Below are 13,838 nucleotides of genomic sequence, written 5' to 3' on the forward strand. Positions count from 1 at the left end.
TAGTTGTTTCCCTTAATTCTTTGACACTAATGATTACTTCCCTACCAAGAATTCAAAGCAAGAAGGAGAAAATTCCAGTGGGGAAAGGAAATATAAAAAAATTAAATTTTACAGGAAAGGCTTAGCTATTGATTAACAGATGGTTGGATTAGTTTATTCATTCAACAACAGTTTACTGTACAAAAGGAACTGTGCTTGGAGTGAAGTTACAACAACTCCACCCATCCCCACTGCCACCATATAAACCTATACTTTACCCTAGTGTAGCTTACTGTAAATTGTAGAAAACAAACATCAATCACACAGATATGGAAAAATGTAAATATGCAACTGTGTTAGGTGCTAGGAAGGATACAGGGCTTTAGGGATCATGAGATAAACCAGAGCAAATATGAGCATATCAATATGGAGCTTGGTTAAGGATTTATTACATTTATTCACATTATTAAGTTATTGTTAGAAAATAATAAAGAAGATCTACTTAGTTGTATAAGAATTCCAAATAAAATCTTTAAAAAATATTTTAATAAAATCTTGCATCCATGAACTCAACTTTTTAATGATAGATTTTGCACTTGAAATAGCTATAATATTTCTTGATCATGACAATTTAAATGATGATATAACAGGGGCTGGCCTCACGGCTGAGTGGTTAAGTTTGTGTGCTCCACTTCGGTAGCCTGGGGTTTCACCAGTCTGGATCCTGGGTGCAGACATGGCACTGATCATCAAACCATGCTAAGGCGGCGTCCCACAAAGTACAACCAGAGGTATTCACAACTAGAATATAAAACTACGTACTGGGGGGCTTTGGGGAAAAGAAGAAGAAAAAAAAGAAAAAAAATAAGATTAGCAACAGATGTTAGCTCAGGTTCCAATCCTGAAAAAAAAAACAAAAATGATGATATAACAGTTGATCATCATCAAGGTGAGAAAAAAAATGTTTGTGCAGGTAGGTAAAAAAGATTTTAAACATTTACTTTTTTGATCAAATATTTATATCAATTAAAATGGTACTTAAAATATATCAGCTCTACATTAATGGTTGTGATTTTTGAATTTTTGTGGCTATAAATGGATTTCAAATCTATTCAAAATTTTAATCAGAACATTCAAAATCATTGTATTGAATTTGAAGAATGCCCAGGCATCAGTAGAACAGCCAATCTGCAGCTGGCATGACTACCACAAAAATAGTAAGTCAGCAGCATATAGAACAGGATCATCTGATAATTATGTTGCTAGAGCTTTAGATCATTAACTAGAGCTATCCTCGCTAGAAGTTTCTGCCCAACCTCTTGCTCTCTTATCTGTAATGAGCTATGCTTTGAACCACATACAATGTTCCTTGGCCTCTGAAAAAAAAAATCCTCAAAACATTCCATGAGTCCTTGTCAGTGGTCTGCAGCTGAATGCTGAGTAGATGTCCAGAAATAGACACCACCTTGTAGCATTCATGAAAACAGAGTCTTTATCTTTTTGCTTACTGCTGTATTCCCAGCGCATGGTGTAGGTATTCAATACATATTCACTGGACGGAGGACTAGATTCTAAGTTCCACGAGGGCTGTCTTTATCTTCGTATCTTCAGTATTTACCCTAGTGCTTAGCTCACTGTAGATACTAAGGAGGTAAGTAGAGTCCAGATTGTAAAGGTCTTGTAGGATATGTTAGAGATTTTAGACTAGTTCCTAAAAGCAACAAGAAGCTACTAAAGTATTATAATTAGAAATAAATCTTACAAGATTTTCATTTTAGGACAAAATTTTTTGCTTTCTGTTTCTCTTAACAGAGAAATTATGATGCATTTCCATTCTCCTGCTCACTTAGTCTTAAACTCTCAAAATTATAAGTGCTTTTTTCCTTCTCTTTCGCTAATAATTTGCCCAAACCTGACAATTTAATTTCATCAAGATCTATTTACATATATAGATATAAATATATATCATCCTTTTAAGTTGGGGCCTTGATTGTCCACAGGATGGACAGTCGATTGTATCTGTTAAACTCATATCCCTGTCTTTAGTCTAGTCCCCATCTAAGTCACTCTATGCTTTATAGTCAACTCATTATACAATGTTGGTCATCTCATTTACTTAAAAAAATACTCGCAATAACTCCTCACTGATTAAAGCTAAATTCCTACTTTCTCCTTCCATAAAAAAGTACAATATAAATTTTTATTACTTTCAACACTCATTCACATAAATTATGCATTTAATTTTCTTTTGAGATAAACAAAGATTGTTTCTCTTCTCAGTTTTCAAAAAATAAATTCAAACTTAAAAAATGTTGCAAAATTACTGTAAAGAATTCCCATATACCTGTCACCCAAATTTATCAACTGTTAAAAGTTTGTCACATTTCCCACATGATTCTGTCTCGAGGTATTTATGAAGCATTGTAAATAAATTGTAGCCACCTTACCCTTTTTACCCCAAAATATTTTATTATGGTAATCACAGAAAATTATCAAAACTAGACATTTAATATTGACACAAAACCAATTGTAATTCAACATAAATAAGAGGGCTATAGATCAAATATTATAGACTATTCATATTTTGCCAATTGTCCCAATGTCCTTTATGGATAATTTTTTTCCAGTCCAGTATCCAAATCACATTGCATTACACATCGCATTTAGTAGTCTTGTCTCTTTAATCTCCTCCAGTCTGAAATAGTTCTTCAGCCTTTCTTTGACTTTCATCACAGTGATATTTTTGAACAGTACAGACAAGATATTTCGTGGAATTTCCCTCAGTTTGGATTTGTCTTTTGCTTCCTCATGATTACAGCAAATTATATATATTTTTTGAGTCTGGAATAGTAAATGAAGTATATTGTGTACTTCTTAGTGCATCAAATCATGAGGCTCATGATGTCACCTTGTCCCATTATTGATGACTTTAACCTTGATTACTTGTTTAAGATGATGTCTACCAGATTTATTCACTACAAGGAATTTTTTATTCCCTTGTAATTAAGAAGAATCTATGGTAGATTACAAAAACGACTTTAAGTGCTTTCCATTTCTGTGTGCATTCTTCTCTGCAATATGATTTTGCAGTTTCTCCCATCAAGAAATTGAGTCTATTAATTTACCCTTCTGGATTTGGCTATATAACTTCTTTGGGCTAATGGGACACTGGCAAATGTGTGTGTCAGCAGAACCTTGAAAAGTGCTCTATACTGGAGCTTGCACTCCGGTGTTGCTTTCTGGAATCCCGCAACTACCACTACCCAAGAAGAAAGATCTAGCCTACTGAAGGATGACAGACCAGATTGAGCAAAGATAAGCCATCCCAGCTGAGCCCTGTCCCCAGTTCAGCTTGCGAACCAGTAAACATGTGAGTAAGGCCATCCTAGTCCAAATTAAGCCAGCCACAGCAGAAAACCACCCAGATGACCCACAGAACTTGAGAAATTATAAGTGTTTATTATTTTAAGTCACAAAGTTTTGGCATGCCGTGTTATATGTTATACACCAAAGATAATAATTCCCAGAGAGATACTTTGGGACTACGCAAATATTTTGCTACACACATAACTTTTATTGACTAGTTTTACGACTCTTGCTTTAATTAAATATTACTATAAAGTTTGCAAAACTGGTATTGCTATGTTTTTTAGAGACCAAGAATTTAAGGATGTGGGCTTATATGTCTTTCAAGGATGTATGACAAGTAAGTGGCTGTGCCAGCATTAGAACTCCAATTTTTTACCTGCTGCTCCAAAGCTTTTCTCTCTATGCCATGCAGAGGTGAGTGACCTGATGACAGAACCGAAACTCACAAGAGCAAGTAATAGACATTCCAGAGGGTCCTTGTTGTTGTGAATGACACCTGTGTCCTCACACATGCATAGAAGCACCTCCGGTTGATGCCCTATAATTGATAGTTAGGTGAGAGGAGCAGAATCGACATTGTAGGAGGAAACATTAAATATAATTATTATCAAATCAATTTAGATAATTGATTCATGCAAAGATACAAAGATAACATCTCTAGAAATTGCTTTCCATGAGTATAATAAGGAATGTCAACGACATACTAGATTATAATTAACAATATATGTCTGTAAAACATGGCTGTTAATATTTTTGAAGTAGCTATCATATCCTCCCCCAGTTTTGCCACATAAACTAAGAAGAGGGAGCTAAGACAACGGTGAAGTGACAGTGACACCAGGAAAGGACCCCTATTCGCCCCCCCCCCCCATCTTACAAACAAGAAAACTGAGACTGAAGAAAGCCAAGGACCAAAACTAACCAAGAGCCAAGAGAGAATAAACGGCAAAGCAGGGACTGGAAGTCAGCAATCCCAATTTCCTAGAAGAGTTCCCCCCAAAGGCAGTGGGGGATAGGTCTCAAGTCTTCAGAGGCTAGTTAATTTCTAAGTCATAAGTCTGTGCCTTGTGCCCGGCACTATTCTAAAATCCTTATATATATTTCAACTCATTTAGTATTCCTGCTACACTGCACACTAACTTAGAAATGACTGCACATTAACTTTACTTTGAAATTCAAGCCTTCAGGTCCTTCAGTGTTAAAGACCATATTTTTTCCTCACTGAGAAAGGAATTCAAAGCCCCACGTTTTTCTTTACCTCTTCCTAAAAATTTTAAGAGCACAAGGAAGCGCTTTGAGTTCCCAGTTTTCTTACAGTGCTTTCAGTGGCAGGAAGCTGTCGCTAACCAGAATACTAGGATCCTGTCAGGGTGTATGAACTGTAAGGGACAAGAGGCCAAACTCTCGTCTGCCCTTTCTGCTTCAGGGCGCCGAAACCTCAAGTTTTCCGCAGCATCTCTCCATCGGAGAGCAGCCGGCGAGGGTGGGGTTGCCAGAGCTTCCCCCAGGGCAGTCCCCGACCCCCCAGCACCCGTCTAAGAAGCTCTCTGGTGCACTGGGCGAACACGGTCTGCGCACGCCCGCTTTCGCATCGTAGGACCCTGAGCGGCCAGGGGTCGCGAGGCGCTCTTGGGGTAGAGGAGCCGACCCCACGGTTGCTCTCGGGGGCAGTGCCTGCCAAGTATCGCGGGACTTGTGCACATCGCTAGAGCGGTAGCTCCAGGAGCAGCTGGAGCGCGCTCGGTGCGCACCGCCCCAGCCCGGGGAGGAGCGGGCGCGGGAGGGAGGAGGGCTGGGGGTGCTGGTTACGTAAAGGATACTAGCCCAGTGAGAGGCCTCCAGGCTGGGGCTCCGGGAGGGGGAGGGGCCGCGCGAGGAGGAGGGGCTGGGAGGGAGCGGGCTGGGGGGGGAGGGGGGCGGGGGCCGGGGGCGAAGTGACCAGGCGGCGGCGGTGGCGGCGGCTCTGCTGAGGTGACAATGTGCTAGGAGCCCTCGCCTGGTCTCCCGCGCCTCCTCGGCCTGGGCTCCCTCTCTCGCCGCGCTCGCGGAGCCCACGAGCCCGCCGCTGCGCTATGAGGGCGCCTCTCGGGGGCTGGCCGAGGCCGGAGCCGGCTCCCTCTGCTCGCCGGCAAGTGTGAAGAGAGGCGTGGGCGGGGGCCAGGGCTGCGCGGCGCCCGCGGGCCGGCGCGGGGTCCAGGTGAGCGCGGGCTTGGAGCGCCCGGCACTCAGCGCGGCCGCCCGGCGCCTGCCCGGCTGGGTCGGAGGCTGAATTCCGCGCGCGGACCGCCGTTCCCTCTCCGCGGGATCCTTGGCCACGATCGCAGGTCTCCATCTCTCTCTTGCTGTCCCTCTGTTACTTGTGATTGTCTGGGGCGAGTCCCCTCTGGGCGGCCAGGGTGCTTGGTGGGCGCTGCAAAGTCTGCAGCGAGTGGCAGGGCGCGGAGCCGAGTGCTCCGGGCCGGTCCCGGGGCAGGGGCGCCGGCAGACCCGACGAGGCGGCCTCCCGGGCTCTCGGAGCGCCCTGGTCCGCTGCTGCAGGTGCGGAGAGAGAGGTGCGGGCGCGGAACTTTCTGCTGTCTCCCGCCCTCTACTCCGCTTTCTCCGCTACCCGGAGCGGAGCTGGGGGGCAGTGGGCGCGCCGGCCACCCTCTGCGCCCTGGTGGCCCTCGGCGGCGGGGGCGGCTCGGCGTTCCCGCCCCGGCAACTTTCTCCCACCAGCTGCGGGCGGCCGGGGGCTGCGGGGCGCGGGCGCTTCTCCACGCTGACACCGGGGACGCTGTGTGTCTTGGTGGCTTCCTCGACGGTTGCCTTCCCCTCTCTCTGCCTTCCTTTGCCTCTCTCTTTTAGTGTCCTTCTGCCTCTCACTCTCTGTGTGTCTCCGATTCAGTTTCCTTCTCTGGCTCCCTCCACCCACTCCAGGTCTCTCTGTTTCTCTCTCATTCTCTTTCTCTCTTTCTTGGGATGTCTCTGTGTCCCTGTTATTCTGTCTCTTCCGCTTGTCTCTCCGTCTTGCCGTATTTTCTGTCTCTGCCTCTCGCCGCCTATCTCTGTCTCCCTCTCTCATCTTTCCAACCTCATCCTTCCAACCACCAGCTCTCAGATCCCGAGGCGCCCTGGCCAGGGGAACACGCCTCGGCCCACCATCTGGGCACCTCCAGGTACGGAGATCTCCCTGCTAGGAGCCAGAGGGGGCGCGGGGATGGAGGCAGCTTGCAGCCTGCCCTTGTCTGAATGAGGGGCGCAAGGGCCAGCCTCCTCTTCCCGGGTCCGAGGGCGCTGCGCTGCCGCGAACCCGAGCTCACGGAGGCTGCTGGTCTGGACAGCGAAAGCTGCGGGCGCCCCTCCTCTTAGTCGGTTCTTTGCGATCAGTTCAATTTCCAGGCGGAGAGTCTACATCTCCAGCCTTTACAGGCAGCCACAGGAGAAGAGACAGTGGGCAGACAAACACAGAAGCTTCGGGATCCAGGAAAAACTAACCTCAAAGGGTGGGAGCTTCCGTGAGGCAAAGGTGTTGCTAGCGGAGGAGAGGAGCATTGGGGACTGTGCTTTAAATTGCCCTAGCACTCAATCCTTGAGCGGTTTTCTTGAAAGAGATCGCGGTCCCTCTTCCCAGAAACACAGCGTAGAGATTTTATTTGCAGTGCTAAAGACACTTGGCCGCCCCAGTCCCCTGAAATTTCAGGTGTCCTTGGGGCTTTATATGAAGGCTGCCGTTGCTCAGGGTTGCCCCCCCCCCCTCCACCTCGGTCGTGTGTGTGTGTGTGTGTGTATGTGCTCGGGCGTGCGTGTGTTTGCGTTCATGGCCGTAAGTGTTAAAAAAAAAAAAACCTGCTGGTTTGAGAATATTGAAAAGTAAGGTTAACCTACTGCTGACTTTCTTTGGACCTCTCACCTTCCCAGATCATTCTCCTTGCCTTGGCCCATGGCCTTTTCCTCATCTTGCCTTTTGCATTTCATTGCTAATCTTGCCTTTTCCCTGATCTCTACAAACTCCTCCTCTCCTGCAGAATTAGAACCTTAATATTGAAACCCTGTTCGAGTGACTTCAGAGGTGGATAGATTTGGAGAATTTTCATAGCCTAAGGCACGATTTGAACGTAAGAAACGTACAGTTCTCTGCAGTTTGCCACAAACCAGCATTTCACATTTCTTTCTTATGCCCCTGCCCACCTTCAACTCCATTGAGAATTTTCACTGGCTGCTCCTGGTTGTTTAAATAAATGCTTTTAATTCACCCTTTCTGTGATGCTCATCCCATTCCAGGGCTTAAGCTGCTTGCTTAAGTGCAGCCACTGTGTCTCAGATCAGCTTTGGTGAGGAAGAAAAGAAAGCTTTTCCAAAGGAAGTACAACGCTGCTGCTGTAGATTAGTTCTGGATCCCCGAGTCCAGAGTGGGACCAGATTCTGTCTCAGATATGCAGACCCTATCGCAGTGTGAGAAAACTAGTGAATGCTTAATAAAAACTTGTTGGTTGATTGATTAGCATGCAGTTCCTTATAGGCTTTGAAATCACTCAGCTATGCTAATGAGCCTATATACGAGAAGCTGAATTCTGCCTCCTTTTTTTCTGTTTCATTTAGTCTTTTATGAATGGAAATTGAGGACTAGTAGCAGGGATGTTGAAACATGAGTCCTCTGTGTCTTTGTAGCTCATTCACTGCTTGAATTTGCCCCTCACTCTAAGTCTTTGACTTGGCTGATGTTTTCTGACAGTCACTGCAGAATTGGAGAATTGAGTTTAGAGACTCTGGTGGGTGGCACCTCTCAACCTTCCTACCTGAAAGTAAGCTGAGACATGACACCATTTGTGGGTGAATACTTTTGTGAGGTTTTTAACAAGTGAAAAAGCCTGTCTTTTAATGTAAAGAACAGATGTATCAGCTTAAAATATTTGGGGGCTATAAATTGATCTGCAGATTGAATCACTTACCTTAAATAATTTATAGGTTTCCTTACTGCTTCAGGTATATATGAGAGGTGTGATACTACATGCATATGAGAATTTGCTGAAATACCTGGAAATATAATGCCTCCTGATACAAGTAGTAGGAATCCGTGGGCTGCAATATTGCTTTTTTGGTGATATGGTCATCACCTCTTAAAACAGTTGGAGATTTACCATGAGTTTGTTGAGGAGCACGTTCAAGGCAATTTTGCTTTAAAAATATGACTTATAAATCACCTGATACTCTACCCAATTTTTTGTATTTAAAAATGGCAAAGACAGTGAAGGTGCAAATTCTGATACTTGTTGGGATATGCTCTGATTTCTTACTGATACAAATATCGAGACATATTTAACTTTTTAACTTAATGTGCATTAATTTCAGGTTACACAGTTATGTCAGAGTGAAATACATTTCCATTTTGCCTACTTGATTTTTAGAAGTGGTAATTGTAACAGGAATATTTCCGGGTAATAGAGACTGTGCAGGTTTTTAAAACCTTGGCATTTTAGGAAGAGAGTGAGAGAACAAGCAAAAAATGAATATTTTTTTCTTTCTGGTTGGGCAAATGAAGAGAATATTGGTATTTCTGAATAACAAGAAAAGTAAAGAAAATGATTGAGAGTAAAGTATGAACGAAGTCCCACCAAGTGAAATAAATAACAACACTTCCTGTCCCTGATAATAAATGTTCATTCTGCTTTGTGAAAATGAACAGTTCCTATAGTTTTGTCTTTTAATTGATTTGCCTTATTAGATATCATAGTCTCAAGTGGCACCTTTTGCGATAAACAACACATTCTTCACCGACTTTTAATACATCACCTTCTTGGGTTTGTATCTCGAGGCCAGTAGTAGCAACATGTAGACATCTTAAATCTAATGAGATCTAACAGGGATCTGCTTTGAAGTCTGAGTGACCATATGCCTAATTATCGAGGAATTTTAACTAGGCTTTTGTTCTAAATTCTTCCTCCTGCTCTTGTCATCAGAATAAACACGTTGTTCTGAAACATCAAATCAAGACTTAAGTATGTATACTCATATTGACTTTGACAATCTATTTGATGATATTTTTTAATATCACTCCCCCCCACCTAACACACATACTCTAAACATATGTTTGACCACAAAAATCACATTTAAAGATCTCAGCACTGTCTCCTTTGGTAAATCATTTATCATTTTAACAGATTAAACTTTTATTTACAATTTCTATCTTAAAGCACATTGTTTAATTAAGGACTTCTGTCATTCAATTACAGGCATATATGTTTTTGAAGAATCAAACTTTTTTGACTGACATTTGATACTTAGAGAATTCAAAGAAATTTGTGAAAATGAATACACACATTAATTCAGTAGTAGTTGGACATTCACTTGGGGCATTATATGTAATTGTCTTTGGGAGCAAAGTATAAATCAAACAGACTTTATTCATTTGATGCTTATTTCTCCTTGATTCAGATTTAGACCTATGTGTATATTTTTGATGTAGTATATTTATCATAATATATTTAATTGATCTTAGCTTGATTACCAGGAAATAATTTCAGGTGACTAAAGACATCTGTGTGATTAATGACCCTTGTTAATGCATTAGCTAAAGTTCAGTTTTACCTGTGAGTTTTCCAGTTTTATTTTCTTAGTATGTTTCAGAATCTATTTATGTAAGCTGAAATTTCTAATTTTTAAAAGTTATTACAAGAGATTATTAAGTGATTGCTGGGGCTTAATATTTAAAATGTAAGTTAAAGTAGAGAGACATTCGTTTAAGGGCCCAACTTCACGCAAATGTCCACATAGTTATTGTCCTCATAAACTCTCAGGTTCTCTCCTAATGTTTACCGTATTGTAATTGTCCATCCTTCACAATAGACCTAAAGCAAGATGCAAAATATCCATTGTTAATAGTTATTTCATATTAGTGATTAATCCTCCCAATTTCACTTGAGAGGGATGTAGGCAAAGTAGTGACTGTTAGCATCACTGATATGAATATTTTGAAATCGTATTTTCTGTTAGGTGAGAAAATTAAACACACTCTCTGTAGTAAATATTCAGACTTCTTTTGTATCTTTTTTTTTTTTTTTAGCAGAACTTACTGTTAAGATAGATGGGAACTGTCCAAGATATGTCATATCAGGCTTTTAACACCGTGCGGAATTAATTGAGACTCTGTTTGATACGTTAAACTACATTGAATTGTCACTTAAATCTTATTGAAGCTCTTGTAGAACATTATAGGAGGAGTGTGATTAAGCTGTTGGTTGGCACTTTGGTGAACATAATGCATGTGCTGAGTAGCCACTGTTAACAGAAAGAAGAATTTAAAGCATAGCCTGCACATTCAGAATCATCGAAATTATGCCTCAGAGATAGTCGTAAATGTCAACTTAGTATCTTACCTAATAGTAATTACCTTGATATTATAAACACAGCATCTCTTTTTTTGTTAAAGAGTGGGTTTTGACATATGGAGAGGATTATCTTCTTGTAGATCAGAAGCGTAATAACCGACTTTATTTCCTTTTGAGGTTTTTATTATATAATTAGTTTCAGATACAGAGGATGAGATTTATATGACTATCAAGACCCCTATGCAATCCTACCATTAGTCTAATGAAAAAAAATAGAAAAAAATACTTGGAAACAAATATATATGAAGGTATAGCCATTTCATTTTATTTATGAGGGAGTTAAAAATGGTGAATTGAATTATAAATTGATAAAATAACTAAAATTTATTGGATACTTACTTCGTACTTTGGTTAAATAAACATATGACAGGTCTTACCATATTTCATCTTCATAACCAAACGAGTAGTAAGTAGTATTACTACCCCCATTGTATAAATGAGGACTCACTTGCCCCAAATCACACAGCTAATGTGTATTAGGGCCAGGGATCACATCAGTTCTTTCTGTCTCTGAAGCCAATGCTCTAATAGTTCTCGGTCTGAAATTTTCACTAATAAAATTTTTTTAAAAATGAGTGCCAACTTCCATGTGAACATTTTCTTTTGTGGAGTAAGAATAATTTAAAAAGTCTACTTATATTACCATCATATTATAAGAGTGGACATTTTAACACCAACCAGGACGGCAGAGCTGAATCTCAAAATATAATTCTTAAATTTAGATTTCTGTGCGTTTTTCTTCATTGCATTTATTTTTCTAATTTAACAAAGACTGACGAAAATTTCACTTAGATCTGGTAATTTATTTCACTGCATTCTGTAGACTGTGCTCGGGAACCCTTCTTAGTCTGAACCAGTATAATATACTGTCTACACCGTGGACCCCGTGCATCCACACAGCACAGGCCAGCATGATTGTCATATCCATGACTTGATGAGACACAGCACTTACAGTTATTCCATTCTCTTTCTAGTTGCAAGTCTGGGCAATAAAATTTGGACCTAGGAAAGATGCTAGCAATTGCTCTAGCCTCAGTTCACTGTCAGTGTCTGTTGAAAGGAGTAGAGGATTGGAGATGACCTGTTCCTTTGTGGTAGTTAACCACAAATAACTATCACTAAGATGGTGCCAATCTTTGTCCTTGGACAAGGAAACAGTGCTGGGCAAAAACAAAAGGAGCATGTCTTTCTTAAGAACTTATTCCTCTGTCTTTCCCCCCAACGAGTGGTCTCAACCTTTGGGGATCGGTTTGCTGCTGTTTGACTTTTTTCTTTGCCTTGGTGAGGAGGAAGAAACGTTGCTTGAGGTACGAAAGAAAATATCAAAGCTAAACTTCTAACTGCTTTTGTAAAACTGACTGATGCTGTTAAATCCCAAGTTACTTTGGATAGTGACTATTGTGGTCACCGAGAAGGAAAAGAATGCTGATGGGGTGTGTGAAATGTAGCAGAATTGACCTAAGGCATTGTTTAGTGTCATTGCTAACAAACCAGTTTGTAAGTTGGAATTACCTAAAGAGGTTTTAATTTTTGTTCGTTTGTGTGTTTGTTTTAATATCGGTTGTCAGATCCCATTGATGCACATTCTCATTTGCCTGGGGGCGGGGGTCCACAGAATCTAACTTTATCACCATTTTTCTAGGTGATTCTGATGTACAGTGAGGTTTGAAGCAACTTGATCTAGTACATCATTTTTCAGATTTACTTATTTTTATTTATTTAACAAAATATAGAAGTTGCTATGTTCTGTACACTGTTCTAAATGCTTTACAGATATTAATTCATTTAATCATAACAACCCCCAAAAGTAGGTTTTATGAGTATCTTCGTTTTAAAGATGAAGGGATTGAGACACAAAAGGTTGAGTAATTTGTCCACAGTAAGCTGATAAGTGGCAGGTCAAGGACTGTGCTATTTTGATGAAATGATTAAAATGACCTGCTTTAAGTCACAAATCTTGAAGTAGCGGAATTGAAAATGGAACCCAGATTTCTATGTCTTGTTTTCTATTTAAGTTTTACCTTTAAAAGTGAAGGAAGAAAATCTGACCAACAAACCCAGGTTCTAGAGTTGGAAACAAGATGTTTACCTTTTAGAAGTCATGGACCAGATTCAGAAAGTAAGTTACTATGAAGGGGATGGTAAACATGGAAAAGTCAGAGTGGTTTTCTTCAAGTAGCTTCATTATTGTCTCTAGTTAGTCGCAGACCCCTGACCCCCCAAAAAGAAAACAAAATACGTAACAAGAAATTGACACATAATGATGAAGACAGGAAGAAGACAATTTTAAATCTGTAACTAAATAAGATTTCTATATATAGACTTCCATCTGTAATGAAGCTCTGCATCTCTAATCTAATAAGCAGTAGCCTATTTTCCTTCAATACTGCTGATAGTTGTTTAAATTAGTTACATTAGGAAATATTCATATCTATGAAAGGATTGGGGAAATCCTACTGAAACTACTGTACTTTTTCCTCAAGTATGTTTTTTTGGTAAGCTTTTTATATGATGGAATAATTATAGTTATTTGTAATCATGGGTAATCTGTCAGAACTGATGTATTAATTTTTGGTGAGGTGCATTTTCTCCTTATTTCTGGTCTTCTCAGTTGATTTTCAGCAATTTTCTGTTAACTTAATACTTTTGTTTCATGCACTAAGACAGTGTTTTAATATGACTTTTCTAAAGTCTTTTTAAAAAATAAATGTTATTTTAGGCTGATTCATACTTGATTACAGTATATAAATTATTTGAATTATATACCCCCAGTAATGAGTCACTCCACCTGTCTGGTTTTTTAAAGAAATAAAAATCTGCACTTAAAAACACTGATGTTGGGGCTGGCTCTGTGGCCGAGTGGTTAAGTTCGCGAGCTCCGCTGTGGCTGCCCAGGGTTCGGATCCTGGGCGCGGACATGGCACTGCTCGTCAGGCCACGTTGAGGCAGCGTCCCACATCCCACAACTAGAAGGACGTGCAACTAAGATATACAACTGTGTACAGGGGGGTTTGGGGAGATAAAAGCAGAAAAAATAAAAAAAGATTGGCAACAGTTGTTAGCCCAGGTGCCAATCTTTGGGGAAAAAAAAGAAAAAAAGCAAAGATTTGCAACAGTTGTTAG

General features: G+C 40.9%; 2 protein-coding genes across 8 annotated transcripts in view; one reads left to right on the plus strand and one right to left on the minus strand.

Annotated features, from left to right (window-relative positions):
* Positions 1–410: 410 nt before the first annotated feature.
* Positions 411–6,139, minus strand: LOC138918769 (ankyrin repeat domain-containing protein SOWAHB-like). The gene is made up of 2 exons (XM_070241870.1): positions 3,725–6,139; positions 411–808 (listed from the first exon to the last, which is right to left on the minus strand). The coding sequence occupies exon 1, from the start codon at positions 5,678–5,680 to the stop codon at positions 5,168–5,170; it is 513 nt and encodes a 170-aa protein (XP_070097971.1). The 5' UTR covers positions 5,681–6,139; the 3' UTR covers positions 411–808; positions 3,725–5,167.
* Positions 5,255–13,838, plus strand: part of GALNT13 (polypeptide N-acetylgalactosaminyltransferase 13) — a 473,172-nt gene continuing 464,588 nt past the window's right edge. For 3 of the 7 annotated variants that reach the window (XM_070241868.1, XM_070241866.1, XM_070241867.1), the window contains exon 1: positions 5,533–5,672. The gene's annotated coding sequence lies outside the window, so the exon portion shown is untranslated. Of the gene's footprint in view, positions 5,673–6,367; positions 6,507–13,838 lie in introns of those variants that run through there. The other 4 variants (XM_023622933.2, XM_023622930.2, XM_070241869.1 and 1 more) reach the window with 4 other exon arrangements.

Source organism: Equus caballus, chromosome 18, assembly GCF_041296265.1.
Source record: "Equus caballus isolate H_3958 breed thoroughbred chromosome 18, TB-T2T, whole genome shotgun sequence".
NCBI lineage: Eukaryota > Metazoa > Chordata > Mammalia > Perissodactyla > Equidae > Equus > Equus caballus.